The 24103-nt window shown below is 59.8% G+C and overlaps 1 protein-coding gene across 8 annotated transcripts; it reads left to right on the forward strand.

Moving 5' to 3' along the window:
- Positions 1-705: 705 nt before the first annotated feature.
- On the forward strand, positions 706-20470 carry ADAM11 (ADAM metallopeptidase domain 11). 8 transcript variants are annotated; one of them, XM_032321819.1, is made up of 27 exons: positions 706-869; positions 1352-1527; positions 9612-9688; positions 9883-9949; positions 10870-10955; positions 11054-11129; positions 11537-11603; positions 11672-11739; positions 12104-12178; positions 12258-12329; positions 12506-12672; positions 13163-13247; positions 13357-13447; positions 13579-13630; positions 14158-14257; positions 14339-14410; positions 14521-14613; positions 14989-15069; positions 15598-15648; positions 15760-15823; positions 16050-16149; positions 16388-16507; positions 16864-16978; positions 17066-17156; positions 17801-17818; positions 18346-18552; positions 18597-20470. In XM_032321819.1, exons 1-27 carry the CDS (start codon positions 800-802, stop codon positions 18671-18673), a joined length of 2418 nt encoding a protein of 805 aa, XP_032177710.1. In that variant the 5' UTR covers positions 706-799; the 3' UTR covers positions 18674-20470. The 8 variants fall into 8 exon arrangements, with proteins under 8 accessions (XP_032177710.1, XP_032177709.1, XP_032177712.1 ...); XM_032321822.1 differs by lacking the exon at positions 18597-20470 and adding an exon at positions 16599-16767 and having other exon boundaries at positions 709-869; positions 18346-18475; XM_032321818.1 differs by having other exon boundaries at positions 18346-20470.
- Positions 20471-24103: the final 3633 nt, after the last annotated feature.

Here is a 24103-nt window from a genome sequence, read left to right on the forward strand (position 1 = left end):
TGGAATACAAGCCTGCAGGATGGAAAGGGGTCTGGAGGCAGGATGTGGGAGGATTCCGCAGTGAACTGCTCTGCTGTGGGTGGGTGAGAGAGCCCTTTAGTCCCATCCCTGGTCCTCCGATCTTCCCAGCTCCACCAGCCTGCGGTCGACCCGGGCCCTCGCGGCTGGGTCCAGAGAAAGCCGTTCGTGGGTACCGCGCTGGAGGGGCGAACCAGAGCGGATCAGCCACGCCCCCGCACCTCGACCGCGCGGGGCCCCCAGACGGACCTCACCGGGTCAGAGGCCGGGGTCCCCGTGTTCCCTGCCTCCCTTCTCCTGCAGACCCACAGGTCCTCCGGGGTCCCCCCAGTGAGGGGTGGCCTGGGGGGCAAGGGGCAGGGGCCGCGGGATGGGGACGGGCGCGCCCCGCCGTGCACCTGCCGAGGGGGCCCCGAGGAGCCACGGGCAGGCCCGTCTCCGGGCGGCTCCTCTTTTGTCCTCCCGTCGCGGCGGACCCGGCCCTGCCCGGCTGGGGGGGCCCGCGGGGGGCGGGGGCGGGCCCTGGGCTCACGTGCTCGCCGCTCGGCTCTTAACCCGGCCCGCCGCCCCGCCGGGATGGCCGCGGCCGGAGCGCGCTGAGCCGGGCGCCCGCCCCGCCGCCGCTGCCGCCGCCGCTGCCGCCGCCGCCAGCCTCGCCCCCCGCCCGGCCGGCGCCCCCGCCCGCGGCTCCCGCAGCCGCGCCTCCCGCCCGCGCCTCCTCCCGCCCGCGCCGCGCCGCTCGCAGCCGCAGCCCCCGGAGCCGGAGGATTATGAGCGAGCCATGAGGCGGCTGCGGCGCTGGGCGTTCGCGGCGCTGCTGCTGCTGCTGCTGCCGCGGCTCCCACCGCCCGGTGAGTGCCCCCCGCCCGGCCGCCCCGGCCCCGGCCCCGGCGCCCTCCCTACCCCCGCCCCGGGTTTTGCGGCGCTTTCTGCTGCAGCCACATTTTCCTGCAGTGCTCGGGGTGACAGCAGGTCCGAGCGCGGGGGGGGGGGGGCAGGGAGGAGGGAGGGCGCGTGCACCCACCTGTCCCCATCTGGCCCGCCCCACCGCGGCCAGCCCCCTGCCGCCGGCCGGCGGACTCTGCAGGTCTCTGCGGGTTGGGGTGGGGGGGCAGTCGTGACCGGCCGGCAGGAGGGAAGCTCCTGTCCCCTCCCCATCGGGCTCTTCCCTCTGCAGGGGAGCAGGTCCTCCCACCCAGATTACCTCCCCTCCCCCCTGCCCAGGGCTTCAAGGGCCACACCAGCGTGGGGGGGATGAGGTGGACTCACCCCAGTCCCAAGTCTCCTGCCCCTCGGTGGGCATCCGCCTGCAGCTCTGGCCTTGTCTCCCCAGGTCTTGGGACCCGGGGTCCCTTCGGAGCTCTGCGCTGGCGAGTCTCACCCCAGTTGGGGCAACCGGGAGCCCCTGAGGTCACAGAGCCCAGCCGTCTGGTGGGGGAGAGCTCCGGGGGAGAGGTCCGAAAGCAGCAGTTGGACACCAGGGTCCGCCAGGAGCCACCAGGGGGCCCGGTGAGTGGGGCTGGGTGTTGAGGCCAGGGGGCTGAAGCAGGCCTGGAACCCAAGGAAGGGCACCCACAGCCAGGGTTTGCCCTCACCCCCCAAGCTGGCTCCTGCAGCTTCTCCTTCTGTACAATGGGCTACCTACCAGATGGGTGCTGGAGCCCACTAGTGGGGAGCATCCTCCTCACTCCAGGCCCCCCTCCAATCATCATGGGGATCCCCTGCCCTTGGTGGACCCTGGAATGCAGGACTCAGTCCAGCCTTGGGTCAGCCTTCTACCCGCCCCCACTCCCCTCCTGCCAGAGCAAGTGGTTCTACATCAAATGGGGCTTGGGCAGGGCAGTAGGAGGCAGGGAGAGGCCGCTAAGAGCCCAGGCAAGGATTAAGTAGGGCTCCTGTTTCTCCTCACGGCGCCCTTCGAGGGCTTTCTTGGCAAAGCTCAAGGGTCGCTCCTGCCTCAGTTTCCCTCCATGCACGGACAGACTTGTCAATTCTTGCTGTCCTCGCTGAGCATGGAGCCTTGGAAAAAGGCTGGAGGCCCCAAGATCACCCACATATGCCAACTCCACCGGCCCCGTTCCCCAACCCCCCTCGGCCCCCTCCCCCGTCCATTTCAGCTGCCAGGCCCCTCCTGCCTCCCAGAGGAAGGTTAGGAACGAAGGAGATTAATTGCAATTAATAATTAATTAATATCATGTGAATAATAATTACCCAGATGGAATATTCATTCAGCATGCCTTGGCTCTCCAGGAGCTGGAAGCTGTAAGTTAGCCAGGCCAACCGGGGGCAGCGGAGGGCGAGATGGCAAAGGCCTGGCAGGAATAGGAGGTGTACCCGAGGAGGGGTACAGCCTGGGAAGTTTTGGCAGCTGGGAGTGGTGGGAGGTAAATTGGGCTGGGCAAAGGGAGGAAGGAGGGAAAGGGAGGCTAGCATTACAGACATCTGTCAGACTGGCATCTGGCCCTGCCTAATGTACTTGGTTAAAAGCCCTTAGGGGGGGTGGAGGGGTTTGTGGGAGGGGTGCAGGGGGGATAGGCGGGAAATGGAATGGAGCAGGAAGGCAGCATGCATAATAGATGGACCATCACTCAAGGCAGGGAGGGGGATGGGGTACTTAATGGTCCTGGGCAGGAAGGCCTGGGCAGGGGTGGGGGTGGGTTGCCGTGGGCAGGGGTGAGAGGGAAGGGGCTGGAAGCTGCCTTCAGGGTCTGCTCAGGCTCCTTGGAGTGGGTGGGAGATGGGCCGCAGGGATGGTCCCAAGACCAGAGATGGGGTGTCCTGGCTGGGTTTGGTCCTTGGTCCAGCTTTCTTTCTTGGGGTCACCCCTCCTCCCCAGAACTGTGCACCTGTGTTGGCTAGGAGCTGACCACCCAGCCTGACTGCTGGAGCCCCTGGCGGGTGCTTCAGGGAAGGTCCAGATGGAAGATGGAGCGATGTTGTGGTGGGGTCAGAGGGAGGTGAGTGGCGAAGGCAGGGGGCAGGTAGAGATGAAGAATGGAGGCCTCCCTCAGCCTAGTCCTTCGTGGATGGAGAGTTGGGGGAGGTTCCGGGCTACGATGGCGCCTGGGACTGTGTGGGGGGACCAGGATGGGTGGAGCTGGGCTTGATAAGTTGAGTTTGGAGACGATAGGGGAGTCTCTTTGGGTGTCGTTCTGCTGGGTGAGTGGATGGCATATGCGTGTCTGAGCGACCAAGTCTGGATGTGGCCAACGAGGTGTCTGAGGGGGTGAGGGTAGGAGTGGAGGGTTCCTGGATCTCTGGGGCAGCGCTTACCTCCAGTGGGGGTCTCTCTAGCCTTGAGCCTTTCCAGGGACCTTCCTGCAGCCTCTCTAGGGGAATCATAGCCCTGCCTCACCTGAACCTCAGTCTCCCCTGAGGTGAATTTCTCACAACTCCGCAAGGCAGGTAAACTTTTGCCTGCCCATTTTACAGATGAGCAAACTGAGGCTCAGAGAGGTTGAGTAACTTGCTCAGAGTCCATCAGCTCTCAAGCAGTAGAACGTTTCTCTCCAAGACCAGGTGCTTCCCACCGCCCCATTCTGCCTCCAGGGATCTGTTTTGGCACCGGGGCAACACCACCCAGAAAGATGGAAGAAGGCCAGAGGAGGCAAAAAGTCATGTCCAGAATCTTTCCCCCTTCCTGGAAGGTGACACTGCAGCCCTCTGCTCCCTCCCGGCATTTCTCTCTGAAGCCCTTCTGGCCTTGCACCGTCCGGGGCTGAGGGTGGAGCATGAGCGGCCCTGAGTCCCTGTCCCGTGGCGCCGGAAGTTTCGCCCCCTAGCGCCGTTGGGCTCTGTCCAGAATTATTGCATCGGTTTGGGACCTTGGGCCCAGCGAGGTGCTGGGGCAGCGGCAAGATCTCTCTTTGCTGTGGATCAGGTGGCGAGTCGGGGGGAGCACTCTGGCCAGCAGGACTTGGGTGGGGGGACCTCAGGCACTCACCTGCTCTGGCCGGGTCCCATCACCTGTCTGAGGCCTAGCTTCCTGATCCCTAAAATTGGGATGATGGTAACATTAATCTCGGCCTCATCCACCTCCTAGAGGTGGTGATAGGAAAGGGTTTTGTGTGCTGAGGGCTTCTGGGTTTGGGGTGGAACGGGGGTGTGGAGGGAAGGAAGGTAGCCGGGAAAGAATTAGAAGCGAGAGAAATGATAATTTACTGGGCCCTTACTGGGGCAGACAGTGTTATGCCTTTCCACATATTGAGGTATTTAATGATCATCACAGCTGTAGGAGAAGGGGCTGTCATTATTCCCATTTTACAGGTAGGGAGGTGGGCACAGAGAAGTCAAGTAACAAGGAAGGTCACACAGCACTTAAGTAGCTGAGTCAAGGCTGATGCCCCAGGTTGATACTCGGAGCCCGCCTGCCTCCGGCTCAGGGGTAGAGTGAGTGAGAGGTCACAGGGGACCCTCTGCCCTCTTCACCACTGTTCTCAACACCTTGCTTTTGTCCAGTTTGGAAGCAGGCTGGGCCTAAGGCCCAGAGAAGTGGAGGAATTTCTGGAAGTACAGAAACTTGCAGTCACAGGGAGCCTAAAGCTGAAGGTTGAGACAGAAGAACAAGCAGGGTCACCATGTGCAGTTGGGCTGGTTGTTCACTGCACAAGGGAGCCCAGGCAAGTGGACTGAATGAAATCTGTGGGCTCAGGCAGCTACATGTTTCTGAGGGGACTCTTTTTCTAGTCAACCCAGAGCTGCTGTGTGGGTCATGTCTGCCCCCTAGGGAAACCCAAGAACCAAGAAAAGGGCAGGATGTAGGGAAGCAAACAGGATAGGGGGTGGAGAGGTTCCAGGCTCCAGGCCTAAGAGACAGACTTATCAGAGCCAGACAGAGGAGGGGAGACCCCAGTCACTGGGGTGAGCTCCTATGAACGCTGTCCAGACCCGCATTTACTGGAAATGCTACCCCTGGAGCCCCTGGTGGAGGGTGTGTGTTTCAGTGTTTGTGTTTTCTTGCTGTAGGTGGTTGGGGCCAATCCGGCAACGCTCAGTCCCCAGCCCTTACTAAATGGCAGTCCTCAGCAGGGAGCCACAGGGCCTTGTGCCTGGAGCCCTCATACCCCACTAGGGCCATGGCCATGCTTGGTCTGTGCAGCCAAGGTCACAGCTCTGTCCTGGGATTGAAGGCAGGAGATGGTTTCCCCGGGGGGGCTGGTGGCCGGAAGCCACCCCTGAGACTTGTGCTGGGCCCCCCACTTGCTCTGCAGAGGCAAGGGGCATGAACTGAGCCCAGCTGTGAGCCCGGCCATGAAGCTGAGTGAAGAGATTATTCACGCAGGAGACTAAGCTTGGGTCTGAAAGGCTTTGTGGGGCGGGGGGAGCAGCCTTGGTGGCTCCTGGTTCTGCTGCCTTCTGAATCCCACATTCCTAATCCATAAAATGGGGCTAAGAGTCGACTCCATTTTGCCAAGCTGCCTGGAAGATCAGAGGCGATGATGTTTGTTAGGTGTCCTGCCTAGGATCTGGCAAGAACAGATGTTCAACATCTGTGAGGCCTCCCTTCTTCCTGAGTATCCGTGGCTGGGTGCAGGCAGCTGGCACCTGCATGAGGGCGGGTGTCTGAAACAGAAGCCTGGGCATTTGGGGGTTACCTGTCGGGTTCCAGGTGGTGCTGGTAAGGGTAGGGACAATGAGACAAGAGTCTTGAGTTCTCCCCAACCAGATCCTGGCCTGCGGGCTTGGCCTCGCCTGATCACCCCCGTCCTGGCTGTCTAGAGGGGCTCCGTTGCCCAGAGAATGTCCCCAGAGGAACTTATGACCCTCTAAGGAAGTGACTCTGTCCTCAAAAATGTAGGTCAAATCCCATTATCAGAAATTTGTTCAGCTGCTCTGTCTGGGAGTCCCACTGTCCCGCTGATCAGTTGAGCTCCAGCACATCGTGGAGAACAGCTGCTGTGGGGAGGGGACATCTTCCAGGTGGGGTCCCTGGGTCTCTGGCTCCCCGCCATCTGCCACGACCCAGCCCATGTGGTTCATCTAGTTCCTCAAAGCCCTGTTCAGCTGGAACATTTACACTTCGTTCTTCAACTGTTCTGATTATGATTACTAGTCCTTGTGATAATAATGCGTTAAGAACGGCTTCCCTCTAACCCTCAAGACAACCCCATTTTACCAGTAGGGAAACTGAGGCTCAGGCCTTCTGATGCTTTTCCATTCAACATGTGTGTTGAGCTCCTGGGCCGGGAAGAAAATGGGCATGTTCTGTGAAAAGTTGAATTGGTGATCAGAGATGTCCAGAACCCTGTGTGTGCTTAAAGGCCTAGGAGTAGAGGGGCCACAGCCCTCTGTGTGTTGTGGGGTGTGGGGTTTGTGGATGAGGAGGAGGAGGGAAAGCCATGGGAAGAGATGGGGGTTCCAGAGGAGGGACTTGGGGTGACAGCTTAAAGGACAGTGCTTGGACACTCGAATTTACTGGAGCATCTGAGAATCCCGAGGTCCTCAATCTCCCCCTTCCCAAGACTGTGATTCTGGGGGTATAAGGTAGAGGCCTGGCGTCTGTATTTATGATTCTGGGACTTCAGTGGGATTTTGGCCTCCTTCCTTCTGCATCCTGAATCTGGTTGAGCCCAATATGGGGCATAAGCCAATGCCTAGGGGGTGGACGGGCTGTTGACAAGATAGCCTCAGGCAGGGCAAAGTCGCTGAAGCCAGGTGGCCGAGCTGCCGGGGCAGATGTGAACTCCAGCCCGGGGCTGAGATCTGACCCCACACCTCCCCAGCATGGCCCTGGGCCAGTCACCTCCAAGTGTCTCTCCCTGAGCCTTGGCCTCCCATTTGTAAAATGAGCACCAGGCGACCTGGGCGGGTTGAGATCCAATGAGCCAGGGCACGTGAGAGCCGGATGGCCGGGGAGCGAGAGGTAAGAGCAGGGCACGGGGTCGAGGCCCAGCCGGCCGGTCACCAGCAGCGCTGAGCTGGGCACGGAGGAGGGCGGGAGGCAGGGGACGGGAGGGGCTCCCAGGGGAGGAACTGAGGGATAATGGGAGAGGTCAGGGGCAGGTCAGGGGCAGGAGGTGGACCAAGCAAGGAGTGGTTTGGCTCTGCTAGAACTCAGGCCTTCAGGTGAGGGGTGTGGGTGGGGGTCTTAGGAGTCTGATGCCAGGAAGAGCCTCCGCCCCAGCTGCCTGGGGTACAGAGTTCCTGGGGACTGAAGCGGGTTTGCCTGATCTTTCTCTTCCTGCAGACAGGGGTTGCCCCATGTAGCCCTTGCCCAGCCTTCTGAATTCCCTCCCCTTCCTCCAGCACCTTTGGTGGCTCCCCAGCCCTCCCTGGGCCTGCCTCCTGTCGCGCCCAGCCCCCAGCCCCGGCAGCAGTGGGGCTTATCTGGCCTGGGCCCTGGGTCCTGCTGGGGAAGGGGCAGCCCCACCCAGGGTCAGCTTTCGCAGGTGAGGAAGAATGAGGCTGCGGGAGGTGGTGGGGACAGGAAGGACCTTGTGTCTGCTCTTCCAACAGTCTGGGCTTTCCCCAGAGATCGGGGAGGCTGTAGGGGTGAGCTTACCGACTTCCTGAGTAGTGGACATTCTGCTAGCACGAGGGCCGATGCTGCCAGATTTCTCCTGGCCCGGGATGACCCTCACCACCCAAGCCTGCTTCACAGCCTTGCGTCTCTCTGGGCTCATCGTACCATTTTCAGTGGGAAAACCTGAGGCCCAGGGAGGCTGCTGGATCATCTCTGAAGCAGTACAGTCTGAGAGAGGGGCTCAGGACGGGCTGCTCCTCTGGGGGATCAGTACGGGCAGAGATGGGTGCTTATGAGCTGGGGTGGGGAGCGGAAAGAACAAGTGGGTACAGACCTGAGGGCAGGGGAGGGCAGGGGTAGACCCGGCGGGGATGGGTGGGAGAGGCAGAAATAGACCAGGCCCAGGAGAGGACAGGAGAGGGAGGGCAGGGACAGTGCAAGCCAAGGGCATGGGGTGGGAAGGGGAAGGGTAGTCCACGCCCAGGGGCAGGGAGAAAGCAGAGATGGTCCAGGCCAGGGCAGGAAGAGGAAAGCAGTGACTCCTTGTCCTTGACGTTCTATTTCAAGTCTGATCGACGCTCTGGGGGCTTGGGATAGAGCTTTGAGCTCAGTCGGCCTGGGATGGGGTGAGTCAGTGTCCTTGGAGCTCAGAGGGCTGCCTACCCGAGCTCTGACCCTTCACCCCACCTCAGCCCCCTTCTCTTAGGGCCTCTCATGGACACTGGGCCATTTTCATCTTGCTTCACCTTTGGGGTGAGAAGGCCTTGGAAGCTGATTCTTCAGGCTTGAGTCCCAGCTCTACCACTTCTTAGCTGTGTGAGTTTGGGCAAGTTAGTTAGGCTCTCTGTCCTTCTGTCCTCTGCCCTCTGTCCTCCGTCTGCCAGAGGAGGGTAGCAGGAACATCTGTCCCCCTGGCTTGTGGTGAAGATCAAATATGATAATACTTGTATTTTGAACAGTGCCTGGCACATGATAGCACTTAATAAAAACGAGAAATCTAGGTGGTTGATAAGAAAGCCAACTAGCACAGGCTATGAGATTTTGTGACCTTGGGGCTCCCTTCTGTCCTGCAGCCCAGGAGAAAAGCAGCAAACAAAAGCCTCACACCTGCACAGCCCAGTGGTGGGGGTCTGGGTTTCAGTCTTCTGAAATGAATACGGGTGTGGAGAAGGCTCTAGTCCTTCTCAGGACCTTGATACGTTTCCCTGGGTCTTTAGTGATGAGACCTGGAGTGGGGAGCGCCCCCCTTATCCCCTGAGCTCAGACTCTCCTGCCCCTTCTTCTCTTAAGGTCACTGTTTCTCCAGGCACATGAGCTTCAGGCCTGGAGTCCCCACTCCCCGTGGAAGCTGGGTGCCCAGACCGGGTAGGGCAGCCATCTTGCTCAGACCTGGTACGTCGCCATGACAACCTGGAGCCTCCCAGACCCACTGCAAAGGCCCCTTTGAAAAATTTATCAGGAAAACTTCCGTGTTTAAAAATTAACCATGGGATTGAAATATTAAAGATGAGCTGCTTTGGGCAAGGCAGAGGGCAATGGACTTGGGGGTAGAGGAGCCAAGTTCTTTCCTCCTGACAGGATGGCATCCGCTCCAGCTTCCAATTCTAACCCACACCACCCTGTCTGCAAAGTCCGAGCTTTCTCCATAAATGGAGGCTGGGCCCCGGAGGCAGGAGAGAGGAGCCCGGTCTACAGGGTCCGGGGGTCACCCTGCACCCCATCTCCAGTTTGCCCCTTTTCTGTGGTACTTCTGGGGGCTCCCTGAAGTGAGAGCAGAGCTGGCCCTGCCAACAGCGGGGAGGGCCTGACCTAAGCAGTGGGCGGGCTGAACTGCTTTCCGTCCCTGCTGCGCAGATAGACCGGCCCTGGGGGACTCCTACACCAGAGAGGGTGGGCGGGCACCCGCCTCCCATGCTGCTCACCGTGCCCTGGCTGAGGGTGGGCTGTGCCCTGGGATGCATACATCTGCCCCCGCCCCCAGGAAGGGAACAGGGGCTCAGAGGAAGATAAGCTCTTTCTCCCCAAATCAATGGTTCCCTTAGCGGCTGGGCTGGGCCATCCCCTCCCCAGCGCAACAACTTGTTCTGAGGTTCCCTGGGTTGACTCCCCTCTGCCGTCCCCCAACCCCCAGCCTGTCCACCTGGCCCAAGTGAGTTTCGTCATCCCAGCCTTCAACTCAAACTTCACTCTGGACCTGGAGCTGAACCAGTGAGTGTGGCCTTGAGCCTAGAAGGAAGGGCAGCAGGCGGGTGGGCAAGGCATGGCCTTGACCTGGGTGGGTGAGGAGATGGGGACAAGGCCAGGTCAAGGGACCTAGATCGGAGCTGGGGTGGGGCCCAAAACTGACCCGGCCCCCAGCATGGACCCCCCGCTTCCTCCTGCCCCCCTTCTGTCTGTTTCAGTCACCTCCTCTCCTCGCAATATGTGGAACGTCATTTTAGCCGGGAGGGAACAACCCAGCACAACACTGTGAGTGCCTTTGGAAGGGGCTAGGGGAGGGGGAATGAAGGGACAGGTGATCTGTGGCCCCCAGGGTTGGAGTCCAAGCAGCTTGTTGAACAGTGTGGAGCCTGAGCTCCCTTCACCCAGTACCCACTACAGCACCGACTCCCAGCCGGCCTCTCTGCCTGACTCCGAGGCTTTCAAGGACCCTCCCTGCCCCCTGCCCAGACCTTTGTCAGAGGTGGCAGTTGGGGAAATGCACTTCTTACTAAGCACCAAGGCCTTGGGAAGTCCTGGCTGCCTGGGACACCAGGGTCCCAGCCCCAGAGGCCCAGGGGCTTGAGCAAAGATGAATGAGTGTCTATAAATAGCCACCTCCCCCCGCCACACACACACCAGCCAGCTCAGTAACTGGAGCACAAGTAATTCTTCAGGAGCAGGGAGGGGGTACTTGTCCCCTCTGACCCGAGCGCCCCGGCCTCGAGGACACATGGCGCTTATGGTTGCTCAGCCACAGACCGTGTCCGGGGACAGTCCGCAGAGGCTGTGGTGTCTGTGAACCGTGCCATGTGTGCCCTTGTGTGAGTGCTGGGGCTGAGCCCACAGCTCTCATAAATTCGGGGCGCTCGTCGGTGAGTGCTCAGAACAGTGCCCGTGCAGAGTGCTAGCTCTTCTTCTCAGAGGAATCGATGAACCCCACATATGCTGAGAATCACTGATGTAGCCCAACTTCCTCATCTTGTAGGGGAGGGAAGGGGGCCCAGAGACTAGGCACCGGCCCAGGTGAAAGAGCAAACTAGGAGTGCATCCAGAATAGGACCAGGCTCCCGATCCGCGGGGGCACCCCAAGACCACGGCCACCCGCACCCCGCCCACACCGAGCCGTTGCGGGGACCCTCAGCCCTCCTCCTGCCTTCATGTCTGTTCATGTTCTGCTGCTCCCCCAGGGGGCCGGGGACCACTGCTACTACCAGGGGAAGCTCCGAGGGAACCCCCACTCCTTTGCCGCCCTCTCCACCTGCCAGGGGCTGCAGTGAGTATGGGCAGGGAGGGGGCAGGAGCGGGGGAAGGGAAGAGCCTTCCTCCCTGGCCCTGGGGATGCACGGTGGGGACCTGCGCCTCTCTCTGCAGTGGGGTCTTCTCCGATGGGAACTTCACCTACATCGTGGAGCCCCGTGAGATGTCCAGGTCTCAGGAACCCCCCCAGGTGAGCCCCTCACGGTCCCCCCTGACACCCCAGCTACGCACTTGCGCATCCCCATGGCTTGTCCCAAAGGCTGTCGCGCCTCCTCCCTTGGTAACCTCAGCCTTACTGCCCTCCTCAGTCACCCCAGCTCTGGTTCCCTCCCTCTGTGCCCTCAGCTCCAATGTCCCCTCTGTCCCCCAAGTAACCTCCCATCAGGCTCCAGTGTCCTTTGCCCCTATCTCTCAGGGCGCCCCCAGGTCTTGACCCCGGAATCTGAGCATCTGGGAGATCAGATCCGACATGGGAGCTCTGGCCAGTTCTGGGTCACCCTGGGATGGGGTGGGGGGGAAGGGCTGGAGCTGTCCCCCATTTGGGTTCAGTAGCAGACCTGGTCGGCCCCCCCAAGAATTAATTCCCCCTCATTTCAGGGACCCCTTCCCCACCTCATTTACCGGACCCCTCTCCTCCCAGCCCCTCTCGGATGCAGGGAACCAGGTAAGGGAGGGAAAGTGGGGCTGGGGAGGGGGCCGGGTGTGCCCCCCTCACCTGTCCCCTCCCCCCAGGCTGCCTATTTGCTGCCCCTGCTCATTCTGCTCCTGTGAACCGGCCGAGGCTGAGAAGGAAAAGGCAGGTACGGGGGCCCGCACAGACCTCGGGCTGCAGAGACCCCAGGCTGTGGTCCAGAGCAGAAGGACACCCCATCCATGACGGGGGCAAAGGAGGGCTCAGACCAGCGTGGCTGGGAGCCAGGGTACCATGCCTGAGAGGAAGCCCCCCACCCCATTTCCTAATGGCTGTGTCTACACCCGCCTGAATTACAGACAAACTGAGGCTGCCTGCCCTCTTACCAAGGCTGGGGGTGGGGAGGGGACCCCCACCATTGAGGGGACTAGCATTATCCCTGACCGGAGTTCAGCACCCCCGAGTCTGCCCATGGCTTGGCCTCCATGCCGGGCATGGAGGGGACTGATCCCAAGTGCCCACCCACTGCCCAGGTCCGCCGGGGCCACCCTACTGTGCACAGTGAGACCAAGTATGTGGAGCTGATCGTGGTCAACGACCACCAGCTGGTAAGTTCTCAGCCTAGGGGCAACTCGGGGAGGGGGGCCAGAAGTACCCTGGCCCTGCGCCCACTCTCTTTCCTCCCAGTTTGAGCAGATGCGCCAGTCGGTGGTCCTCACCAGCAACTTTGCCAAGTCCGTTGTGAACCTGGCAGATGTGGTGAGCCACCCCCCCTTCCCTTCCCTCCCCTCCCTTGCCAGCGCCCCGCTGCACACATGCTTGGGGTGAGCTCTGGAGGGCCCTAGCAGCCCCTGATCCCCACTTCCTGGAGAGACAGACTGAGGCCCTCCTCCAGCCCTGTGCCCCCACCCTCCTCCTCTTCCCTCGGGGCCCAGATGTACAAGGAGCAGCTCAATACCCGCATCGTGCTGGTTGCCATGGAAACGTGGGCAGATGGGGACAAGATCCAGGTGCAGGATGACCTCCTGGAGACCCTAGCCCGGCTCATGGTCTATCGGCGGGAGGGCCTCCCTGAGCCCAGTGATGCCACCCATCTCTTCTCGTGAGTCCCCCCAACACCACCCGGGTCCCGCCAGCCTCTGCTGTTTGCTCGCTCTGTGCCGGGGCTCCTGCAGGGTCTGGGAACTGGGCTCACCTTGCACCAGCCCCCCAGCCACTTGCCACAGGCTGGACATCTCCCCCTGTATGCTGATGCGTCTTTTTCCAGTCCCCACTGATCTTCCTCTGCCTATCATCTCCCCTTTGGTCCCCTCTTCTCCTTTCAAACTGCCCCAGCATCCCTTCCTCAGGGACTCAGTGCTCAGATAGAAGAAAAAAAAAATCTGATAGAAGGTCCTTGTCATTAGAGATGATCTCATAGGAGCCTCTCACGTGGCTCCTGGGCAAACAAACCCAAAGAGAGGAAGGGGTTTGCCTCATGAGGATGGGCTCCCCTCCCCGAGGGAGGGCTGTAGTGCAGTCTGCCCCTCTCAGCCCAGAGAAGACACTGTGGGCAGGGCACGGGGTTCTCCTGACAACCCTCTCCCTTCCAGGGGCAGGACTTTCCAGAGCGCCAGTAGCGGGGCTGCCTACGTGGGGGGCATCTGCTCCCTGTCCAGGGGTGGGGGTGTGAACGAGGTGAGAGCTGCAGGGCATGGCTGGGGTGGGGGTGGGAGCCAAAGGGAGAGGGGCTTTGAAGGGCACGAGGGATGCAGATATCTGTGTGCTCCATCTTCCTCACCCCAAGTATGACAACATGGGCGCCATGGCGGTGACCTTGGCCCAGACGCTGGGGCAGAACCTGGGCATGATGTGGAATAAACACCGGAGCTCAGCAGGTATCAAAGGAGACCCCGTGCGGCCCCACGACCAGCCCAGACCCACTCCCAGCAACCTTAGAAGTGAAGAGGGTGTCTGTGGGAGAGGCGTTGCCCTCCACCCTCCCTCACACCCATCTGCTCCCTCTCAGGGGACTGCAAATGTCCGGACAACTGGCTGGGCTGCATCATGGAAGACACAGGGTGAGTTCTTGGGGACAGTCGAGGGCAGGGTCTTGGGCGAGGGAGAACCACAGGGAGGACTGGTCAGCAGTCTTGGACCCAGTGGCCTCAAGAGGCCTAGCTGTTGGGCCCAGTTTTCTGAGGACCCTGCCCAGGGAGACCCACAGTGTCCATCCCGACCCTCCCCGCCCTCCCGCCCCGCCCCGCCCCGCCCCGCCCCGCCGCGCCCCCCACACAGAAACTGCAGCCTGTAGTGTGCGCTGTGGCCACTGGGAGCCGCCAGAGCCTCACGTGGAGGCACCTTCTCCCCTCAGCTCTCCAACCTCCAATTCTGAGCTGTCCTGAGGCTTCGGGAAGGGGACAGGAGCACCGCCCCTGTCCACTTCCGCTTGATGGGCAGGCAGGAGGCTGATCGTACTGTTGCCGGGCACATAGATCCTCAGCCTCCTCGAGATGGTCACCGAGTCCCCCCGTGCACCCCATCCCCAGTCTTGAGAAGGGGCGAGAGCGGCGGGGCTCAGCAGCTCGGTCCCCTGACTCTTGCCCAGGTTCTACCTGCCTCGCAAGTTTTCGCGCTGCAGCATCGACGAGTACAACCAGTTTCTGCAGGAGGGAGGCGGGAGCTGCCTCTTCAACAAGCCCCTCAAGGTACCAGCCCCAGGGCGGCGATGTGGGAGTGAGGCTTGGGCAAGGTCCCGGCCAGACTCCCGACACCGCTTCCCCGTCCAGCTCTTGGACCCGCCTGAGTGTGGGAACGGCTTTGTGGAGGCGGGAGAGGAGTGCGACTGTGGCTCGGTGCAGGTGAGAGACGGGTGCGGCGCCAGGTGCCGGACCGGGGCGCGCCCGAGAAGGTCTGGGTGAGGAAGGTCGAGGCTTAACCACCTCCCTCCCCTTGTCCCCGCATCGCTCAGGAGTGCAGCCGGGCGGGCGGGAACTGCTGCAAGAAATGCACTCTGACTCACGACGCCATGTGCAGCGACGGACTCTGCTGTCGCCGCTGCAAGGTGAGGGACACCCACCGCCGGGGTGGGATGGAGGCGGTACCTTGAGGCCTGGCAGCGGACATTCGGATCAGGAGCCGGACTTAGGGAGGAGGAGCCGCTGGAGGCGGGGCACATGTAGGGGCGGGACTTGAGGCGAAGGAAGCGCCAATGGAGAGGGAGAAGGGCGGGGCTATGAGAAACGGGGCGGGGCACCTACACTGTGGCGGTGGGAGGGGCGGGACCGTGGGTCGGCCTGGGGGCGAGGCGAGGAGGAGCCGAGTGCCCAGGCCTTAGGAGGGGCGGGGCTTCAGGGGCGAGGCTTCAGGGGCGGGCCTCGGGGAAGACAGGCGCTGAGTCCGCGGTTCTGGGCTGAGCTGCGAAGCATCCCCTTCCCAGTACGAGCCGCGGGGTGTGTCCTGTCGAGAGGCCGTGAACGAGTGCGACATCGCGGAGACCTGCACCGGGGACTCCAGCCAGGTCCGTCCAGCCCAGCCGCCCTGAGGGTCCCCGGGCGAGGCAACCCCGATCCTTATAGCTTTGGCTCCGCGGGGCTATTGTTATCTGCGCCCCTCCGCTCTGCTGCTGGCGTCGCCGCCGCTGGTCAGCCTCGTTTTCCTCGCCTGTGAAACGAGTTCTTCATGCCTCCTGGTTTTGCTCCTAACGTCATTAAATCAGAATAGTCTGGCTGGGGTTCCAAGGGCCTGGAACGGGGTTGGTGTGCACTCAAGATCAGAGCGTAAGATATTATTAGTTAACATCCCTTAAGTCCTCAATACGTGGCATTAAGTTCTCCCAGCCCTGTGAAGTAGTTACAGGAAACAGAGAGATTGGAGAGGCTACGGAACTTGCCAACCTGTGTGGTCTGAGTTCTGAGCCAGACCTCTTGCCCTTGACTTGGAAGAGCCCTCTACTACTATGAGCCCCATGAGAGGGCATTTAACAACCCTTCATCTTCAACTCTCAGTTCTGGGGCTGCTCTGCTCAGACCAGCCCCTCTGTCCACAGTGTCCTCCTAACTTGCACAAGCTGGACGGTTACTACTGCGATCATGAACAGGTATGACGGGGCCCCTCCCCTTCTGGACCTCTGGCTCAATAACAGTCTTTTGACTTCTATCCATTCTGACCACTCAATGTCTCAGTCCCTTGTCTCTTGTTTGCACCTTAGGGCCGCTGCTATGGAGGTCGCTGCAAAACTCGGGATCGGCAGTGCCAAGCCCTTTGGGGCCATGGTGAGTCTTTGGCTAGGGGTATGGGAGAGGAGACACTGGAGGACCCAGAATCAAGAGGCTGGGGAGGGGTAAGTTCTGGTAAATAACCTCTACCAAGTGTGTGGCTCTCAGGATCTCAGTGACCCAGCTGGATTGGGGGTCAGGCCAGAGTGCTGGGGGGTGCAGCCTGAGGTCCTGGGGTGGGTTCTGGGGTGAGTGGGTGACACCTGGCATCATCTCCTTACAGCGGCTGCTGATCGCTTCTGCTATGAGAAGCTGAACGTGGAGGGGACAGAGCGTGGGAACTGTGGGCGCAAGGGGTCAGGCTGGGTCCAGTGCAATAAACAGTGAGTTGCCAAGGCTCCTGGTTGGCCTCCCCAGCTCTGGGACCCAGGAGGGTTTTGTTTTTTGGTTTTTGTTTTCAGAGTTGGGACAGCAGGTTCTAGGACAAGCCTAGGAGTCCCAGCGGAGAATATAGGAAAATTCAGATGGTGGGGAGAGGGCGGATTCAAGTTCAGTAGTAGTAGTAGCAGTTGGGTCAGAGGTCAGACTTGGGGCTTCACTGTCTTCACGCTGCCCCAACAGGGATGTGCTCTGTGGCTTCCTCCTCTGCGTCAACATCTCTGGAGCTCCTCGGCTGGGGGACCTAGGGGGGGACATCAACAGTGTTACCTTCTACCACCAGGGCAAGGAGCTGGACTGCAGGTATGGGCTGAGACCATGCCTGGGGAGGGGCAGCTTGCAGCCATGATGGGGGTGGGCACAAGAGCTGAAGCTGGCTATGCCGGTTCCCCAGGGGGGGCCATGTACAGCTGGCTGATGGCTCTGACCTGAGTTACGTGGAAGATGGCACAGCCTGCGGGCCCAACATGCTGTGCCTGGATCATCGGTGCCTACCAGCCTCGGCCTTCAACTTCAGCACCTGCCCTGGCAGCGGGGAGCGCAGGATCTGCTCCCACCATGGGGTGGGTGCCTGGAGGCCAGGGGTGGTGGGAGGTGCTCCCGAGAGGGGACAGCCCCCCCTCTACCGCTCACCTCTACTGGCCCAACCCCACCTCTAGGTCTGCAGCAACGAAGGCAAGTGCATCTGTCAGCCAGACTGGACAGGCAAAGACTGCAGCATTCACAACCCCCTGCCCACATCCCCCCCGACAGGGGAGACCGAGAGATACAAGGGTGAGGCTGGAGCCAGCCGGGGTGGGGCTCTGTCTCTCCCTTTCTGCATGCCTGTTCCTGCCAACCGAGCTCTACCTTCCTCCCCAGGTCCCAGCGGCACCAACATCATCATCGGCTCCATCGCAGGGGCTGTCCTGGTTGCAGCCATCGTCCTGGGAGGCACGGGCTGGGGATTTAAGTAAGAGACACACATGCACACACATGCACGTGCACCCCCCATCCTTTGGTGTTTTGGGGGGTATCAGAACCCCAGACTGTTGGAGCTGAGGGGCCTCCCTGAGAAGTTAGCTAAACCAGAGCTCACATATCATGGTCCGAGCCAGGCACATAGTCTTGTTTTGCTCACAATTCCAAGAAATTAAAAAAAAAAAAAAAAAAAAAAAAGCAAACAACCAAAAAACACCAAAACATTTTACATTAACAATCTTCCCAGCTTCTCTTGCAAAAGGAGAAGAAGACTGGGCCTCAGTGCATCCCAGCACGGTGGAGAGGAGCCTAGTAGGGGCTGGTGGGAACAGGGTGTGTCCTCCGTCCCTAGGCCCCACCTGGCCCACAGTGGTCTGTGGGCATCTGGGTCTGGGGCCCTGAAGCTGGTCTAATGCCTTCACTGTGCAGAGGAGGGACCTGCCAAGTCAGGACTCAAACCCAGGCATCTCTCCCTAGGCCTGCCATTAGTGAGCCGGTCCTGGGGACCCTGGCCCATATTTGGGGCCAGGGGTCTCATGGGAACCAGGAAGGCCCTCCCTGAGAGAAGGGCACGGTCGTCACCCGTGGCTCCTTTTCCTTTTTCTCTCTGCCTGTCCTCTCCTTGGCTCCTTGAAGAAACATCCGCCGGGGAAGGTACGACCCGACCCAGCAGGGGGCAGTGTGACGCCGGCCACGTCATCCCTCCCGCTGTCCCTGTCTTCCTCCATCTCATTCGTCACCTCACATTCTGTTGATGGGGAGCTGGGGGCTGATTCCCCCACCCCTGTGTCACTGCTGTCACTACAGGGGTGGGAGAGCCCCGCCCCGCTCCGGGAAGAAAGTCCTCAGCCTGCCCGTGCCCCTTCCTCCCGCCCACCTGCCCTCCCAGGCCTTGGTCCATTTCCTCCTGCCCTTCCTATTGCCAGACCACCACTGTCCAGGTGGGCCCTGGAGCTGTGTCCCCCGAAGCCCCGTTCTCCCGGGAGGGGAGCCTACCTCTGCGTCCCATCTGTTTTGTCTTCCATGTCACCGCTGTCTGAACTCCCACCAGAACCCCTCCCTGGCCAGCCTGGGACTTGCTGCCTCTAGGGCCCAGCACTGACCTCCCAGGGCCCCGGCTCAGGGGCTCTCCCTCTGGGCCCTGCCTCACCTCCTCCCCTGATGCCCCCTCTCCATTCCAGGTCCGGAGGGGCCTAAGTGCCACCCCCCTCCCTCCGAGCCTGGCGCCCACCGTCTCTCCGCCCTGAACCACGAGGCTGCCCCCTGCCCAGCCATGGAGGGAGGCACCATGCAAATGTCTTCCGGGCCCAAGCCCTTCAACTCCTGGCCCCACGGTGTGGGGCGGGGGGAGGGTGTTGTGGGGGGCTGTGGCCCTCCCTGCCCTTCACTCCACCAGGGTGGACCGGGCGGGCCTGGGGCATTTCCGTCACGGTCCACCACCCCACCTCATGCGGCTTTGGCCTCGCACACCAACTCTCCCTGTGTGAATGTAGCTTTCATCATCACTGATTGCCACAGCAAGAGGGATCCCCCCACCCCACCCCGTGGGCAGGGCCTGGGACGGCCCCTCCTCAAAACCAGGCAGCTGGGACCAGGGTTTTAGCTCTCTGGGACTTAGGGGGAAGGGGCTGACATCTACATTTTTTTTTTTTTTAAACTGAATCTTAACTGATGAATGTAACTTTGGGGGTGCTGGGGCAAGGAAGGTTGTGGGGATATTTTGACATTTGTGTGGGAGGGACCGGAGGAACTGAGACATAGCCATCCCCCGGGGCCCTCCCCGGGGATGATCCCACCTGGAATCCTCTCATCGAACATAGCCGACCCCAAGCCAGGCAAGGGCAGGGCCCGTGCCCTGTGGCCCAGCCCTACCGAGCTTGGAGAAAAGAATGAGTGCTGATTCAAACCAAAGCTGCCTGTTCTGTGCCCAAGGCCTCGGTTATGGGCACAACGACCACACGTCCCAGATTGTCTTCAATTTCAAAATTACCATCCTGCTATCCCTGGCAGGATGCATGTATTTGGGGTCTAGAAAATCTAGACCCTGATATAAAATAGCACCTACCCCCCTTTCAAGAAGGTTGATTCTGGGGCAGACTCAGGGTTTAGGTGCCCCCCAGCATGGCCTAGGGGTCCCAGGCTGGGCCATCTTCCCAGAGAGGACTCTCCCAAGGAGGAAAGGCCAGGGGTGGCCCAGTGACTGGAGGGTTAGGGGTTTTGCCTGTGATGTACAAGAGGAGGTAAGAAAAAAGGCAGGTTTCCTATCTGATCTTCAGCTTCTAGAAAAGTCCTCAAGGCCCTGTCGAAACCATTCTGCTCCTTACCCCCATTCCAGGGCTGAGTAGTAAGTTTACAGTTGTTCTCCCCCTAACATCCTCTGATCCCCACTGCAGCTGAGCCTGACAGACAGGCTGAGGCCAGGGCGGGAGTCCTCAGACCCGCCCCTGGCCTTCCCCATGACCCATGGGACAGTGGCGCCTCGGCTCTACTGCTTACAAACCAGCTGGCAAGGGCAAGATGAGGGTCAAGCTACCTTATGGATGAAAGCCACAAATGAGCGGAGCCCCTCTCCCCAGGAATACCCCTTCCAGACTCAGCAGGGGTTTCTGGACACCCCAGGGACTTTGAACTGCCTGTTTCATCCAGTCCCTCTGTTTCTGGGTCCTCTTTGAAGAGGAAATGGTTCCCTGTTTATCTGCACCACCCCTCAGGGCAAACGGGACTGAGACCCATTCACACCCTTTTGGGTGGCCGGATGCGGAGTCCTCGATACTGAGCTCCAGCTGGCACTGCCCAAGAGAAGGGGGTGGGTGGGGCGCCCCCTGGCCAGTCCGGCTCCGCCAGTCCCACACACTGGAGCAGGGGGGCAGGAGGGGAAGGGCTGGCTTGGGCGCTGCTGCCGCGGTTCTCTAAGGCGTTCTCCGCTGATGCACGGGCACACAGCCGGTGGTACCCCTGGCACAAGCATTTGGATCCACATCTCCGCACAAGTGTGAATACCTCTGCACGTGCAGACAGGCCTGTGCGCGCACATGCGTGGGGGCGGGCGTGAGGATGTGGAGGGCTCGGGACTTCCTGTGACCAGTCCCCCCGGCTCCCAGCTGTCTGCATCCTTCCGCCCCACCCAGGCAGCGCTCGGGGAGGAGAGGAGGCTGCACTGGCCTGGGCCTGGAAATGGCTCCATACAGCATCCTGTAAATATGTCATCTGGGGCTCGGGGCGGGGAGGCAGGGACAGGGACATCAATTAAAGATCATGTCCTGGGGCTTCCATGGAGCTCACACCAACGTGCGGTCTCTCCTTTCTGTAAATGACGGCGCTGTGACTCGGGACCCTTCCCCATCCTCCCTGGCCCTGGAGGAAACACGATGTCTGCAGCGCTGGAGGGGGGAAGGGAGCACCCAGGACCGGGCGCTGAGAGTCTGGGAGGAAGTGATGTACTTTTCCATTCCTGGCCGGGGAAATAAGCGACGATGGGTGGAGAGCCAGCCCTTCCGCTTCCTTGGCTCTCCCAGCGAAGAGAGCCGCCTTCCCCTGGCTGGGGCAAAGCAGAAGGGGAGGTGATAGGAAGCATCTTTCTCAAAGTCAGGAGACCCAACTTCCAATTTTTATTATTTTTTAAAGATTTTATTTATTTATTTGTCAGAGACAGAGGGAGAGAGAGCGAGCGAGCACAGACAGACAAAGAGGCAGGCAGAAGCAGAGGGAGAAGCAGGCTCCCCGCCGAGCAAGGAGCCCGATGTGGGACTCGATCCCAGGACCCTGGGATCATGACCTGAGCCGAAGGCAGCTGCTCAACCAACTGAGCCACCCAGGTGTCCCCCCAACATCCATTTTATGGTTACAGCCAGAGAAGCCCCTCCCAAGAGGTTTCAGAAAGCCGGTTAAAACCGCTAGTCTGGTCCCAGGGCACCTGCTCTCCGGCCTGCGGAGAATTTGCTGTTTGTCCTCTCTGTGCCTGGGGCAGCAAGGGACTGAGCTCTGCCAAGGCTCCGAGCCCTGCCAAGGCTCCGAGCCCCTCCCATCTTCCCCTTCAGAGGCTTCGGGCCTGGAGGTATCTGGCTTTCGAAGCCAGGCAGGTTCAGGGGAAATAGAAGGTAAGAGGTGGGGGCAGAGAATGAAAGCCAGGTAAGGGAGAGAGAATGGGAGCAAGAAAAAGCCGCGTTCAAGCACCTGGAGAGAAAGAGCAGCCGGTAGCTGGGTAACATAGCCCCATTCCCAAATGGGGGGTCTCCCGGGACCACCCCAGTACACATGCAGAGAGAGCAGGACTCGGGGTGGCCTGGGTTCCTGGTCTGCTCCCTGTGCTGAGTCCCCCAGGATATCAGGAACCTGCACCTCCTGTCTCCACGCCCTGGCAGCCCAGGCAGCCGGAACCCTACTGCAACTCACAGTCGTTGGCTGCCTGTGGTCTAGGCTGGCCCCGTCTGCGCTGGTTGCCCCCTCTCCACTCTCCTTCCTCATGCCCACTCCCTCCTCGCTCCTCCCTCTGTCCTGACCTTCAGACTCTGATGGGTCACACAGCTGAGACTTCAGGGGATGAAAAATGTGGCTTCCGGCAGAGGGCATGGGCGAGGCTTATCACAGGTGACTCGTGAAGGTCAGGGCACGGTCACTCTTGACACCTGCTTCTCAGCCTCAGGCCACAGCCCGGAGCCCCAGGAGTTACCTGGGTGAGCACCCAGAGGAGCGGGAGGCTACAGAGCAGAGCGGGCACTGGGGGGCAGTGGGAATACCAGGGAGGTGGCCTCAGCCCTCTGCCACGGGGCTGCCCTCCGATGCCAGCACGCCTCTCCCATGGCCGCTCTGCCCAGGGCTAGAATGGAACACAGAATGGGGTGGAACTGGACTGGAACACCAGATCCGGTCCAAACAGATCATCTGAAAAAATACTTGCTTTGGCTTCAGAACATGTCACAGAACATGTCTGGCAGAAAATATTTCCCCAAGAGTGTGGAGTGGAACCAGAAATTCGAAGGTGCTGTGAAGGCCACTATTGTAAGAATTCCCAGGTATATGTTTTTGATATAGTCTGCTCCCAGATCCTTTAACAGATCACCATCCCAGACTGCCTCTGTCGCACCTCCCTAACCCAGCGCTCACCTGTTCAGGATTTCTAGATGGATCGTGGGTCCAGATTTCAGTTCCCATTTCTACGTGTGGGTCTCCTCAGTGTCCTCCTGAGTTGAACGTGGCCACGATGGACAGCTGGGGTCACAAAGTTCACCCTGCGCTGTGCAGGTGCTCCGAATGTGTTTGCTGAGGTGAAGGAATGATTCTAAATCATTATGGCTCATCCTAGTGCCTAAACGGGTTTGTCCAAAAGAATTAAGTGCGCAGCCCACAGAGGCAAGCTACATGTGCATCTTTAAATTATCTAGTAACCGGGTGCCTGGGTGGCTCAGTGGGTTAAGCCGCTGCCTTCGGCTCAGGTCATGATCTCAGGGTCCTGGGATCGAGTCCCACATCGGGCTCTCTGCTCAGCAGGGGGCCTGCTTCCCTTCCCCTCTCTCTCTGCCTGCCTCTCTGCCTACTTGTGATCTCTGTCAAATAAATAAATAAAATCTTTAAAAAATAAAAAAATAAATTATCTAGTAACCCCATTAAAAAGAGAAACAGGTAAAGTTAGCATTAATACAATGTACCAAATTAAATATAACCAAAATATTCTCATTTCAACATGTAATCAACATAAAATGATCACTGAAATATTGCATGGGTTTTTTTGTTTGTTTGTTTGTTTGTCTTTGGTGCTAAGGTTTAGAAAGCAGGAGTGTATTCTGGACTTAGAACACCTGTCAGTCTAGACTAGCCACATTTCAAGAGCCACATGTGGCCAGCGGCCACCATATTGGACAGCGCAGGTCTAGACCAGAAGTATGAAGTTGCGCTGTCTCAACCCAGGAAACTCTGAAAGAAGGCAAGGCCGGGAGAGAGGAAATCAGTGAGGGCAGGAGACACCAGGATGGGCTGAGGTGAGGGGGCCACTAGGATGACCTGGGTGGGACTGGGCAATTTTAACTTAATCTTGAGGGAGAGACCTAGATGCATCCCGCCCTGAAAGCAGCTCTGGCCCCCAGAACGGGCTGCAGATAAGGCGTGATTTTTTTTTCTTTTAAATATATTTATTTACTTATTTGACAGAGAGAGATCACAAGTAGGCAGAGAAGCAGGCAGAGAGAGAAGGAGGGAAAGCAGGCTCCCTGCTGAGCAGAGAGCCCGATGCGGGGCTCGATCCCAGGACCCTGGGATCATGACCCGAGCTGAAGGCAGAGGGGTTTTTTTTTGTGTTTTTTTTTTGTTTTTGTTTTTGTTTTTAGATTTTATTTATTTATTTGATAGACAGAGATCACAAGTAGGCAAAGAGGCATGAAGAAAGAGAGACAGGAAGTGAACCAGGTTCCCCGCAGGTTCCCCGCCAAGCAGAGAGCCCAATGCGGGGCTAGATCCCAGGACCCTGGGATCATGACCTGAGCTGAAGGCAGAGTTTTTAACCCACTGAGCCACCCAGGCGCCCCTAAGGCGTGATTTCTATCCCGCTTTTCAGAAGGGCAGAGGAAGCCCAGGGACAGCCCCGGCCTGAGGCTTGGTGCCCACGAAGCCTCTTCTTGCCAAAACCCTTCGCAGGCGAGGGCTGTCAGCAACGGCTCGAGCTTCAGCTTCTGGCCTTCGAAGCTGGAGATTCATTCTCATTTGGTGAGAAGCCACAGACACAGGGAGGGAGCTCTGCACCCCAGTCCTACCCCCCCAGACCCTGACACCCTCTGCACCTCTGACCCAGGGCCCCAGCAGCTGTGGGGGTGCCCCAGGCCTCCTGGGGTTGAAAGCAAAAGCAGGGAACAGGCAATGTCCCTGCCCTGTGCCTCAGCGACGACTAGGGTGGCCCCCAAGAGGTCTTTAGATCTTGCAGCCTGGAAGAGGGGGTGCCTTGGCAGCGGG

Source organism: Mustela erminea, chromosome 18 (genome assembly GCF_009829155.1).
Source record: "Mustela erminea isolate mMusErm1 chromosome 18, mMusErm1.Pri, whole genome shotgun sequence".
Classification (NCBI taxonomy): Eukaryota; Metazoa; Chordata; class Mammalia; order Carnivora; family Mustelidae; genus Mustela; species Mustela erminea.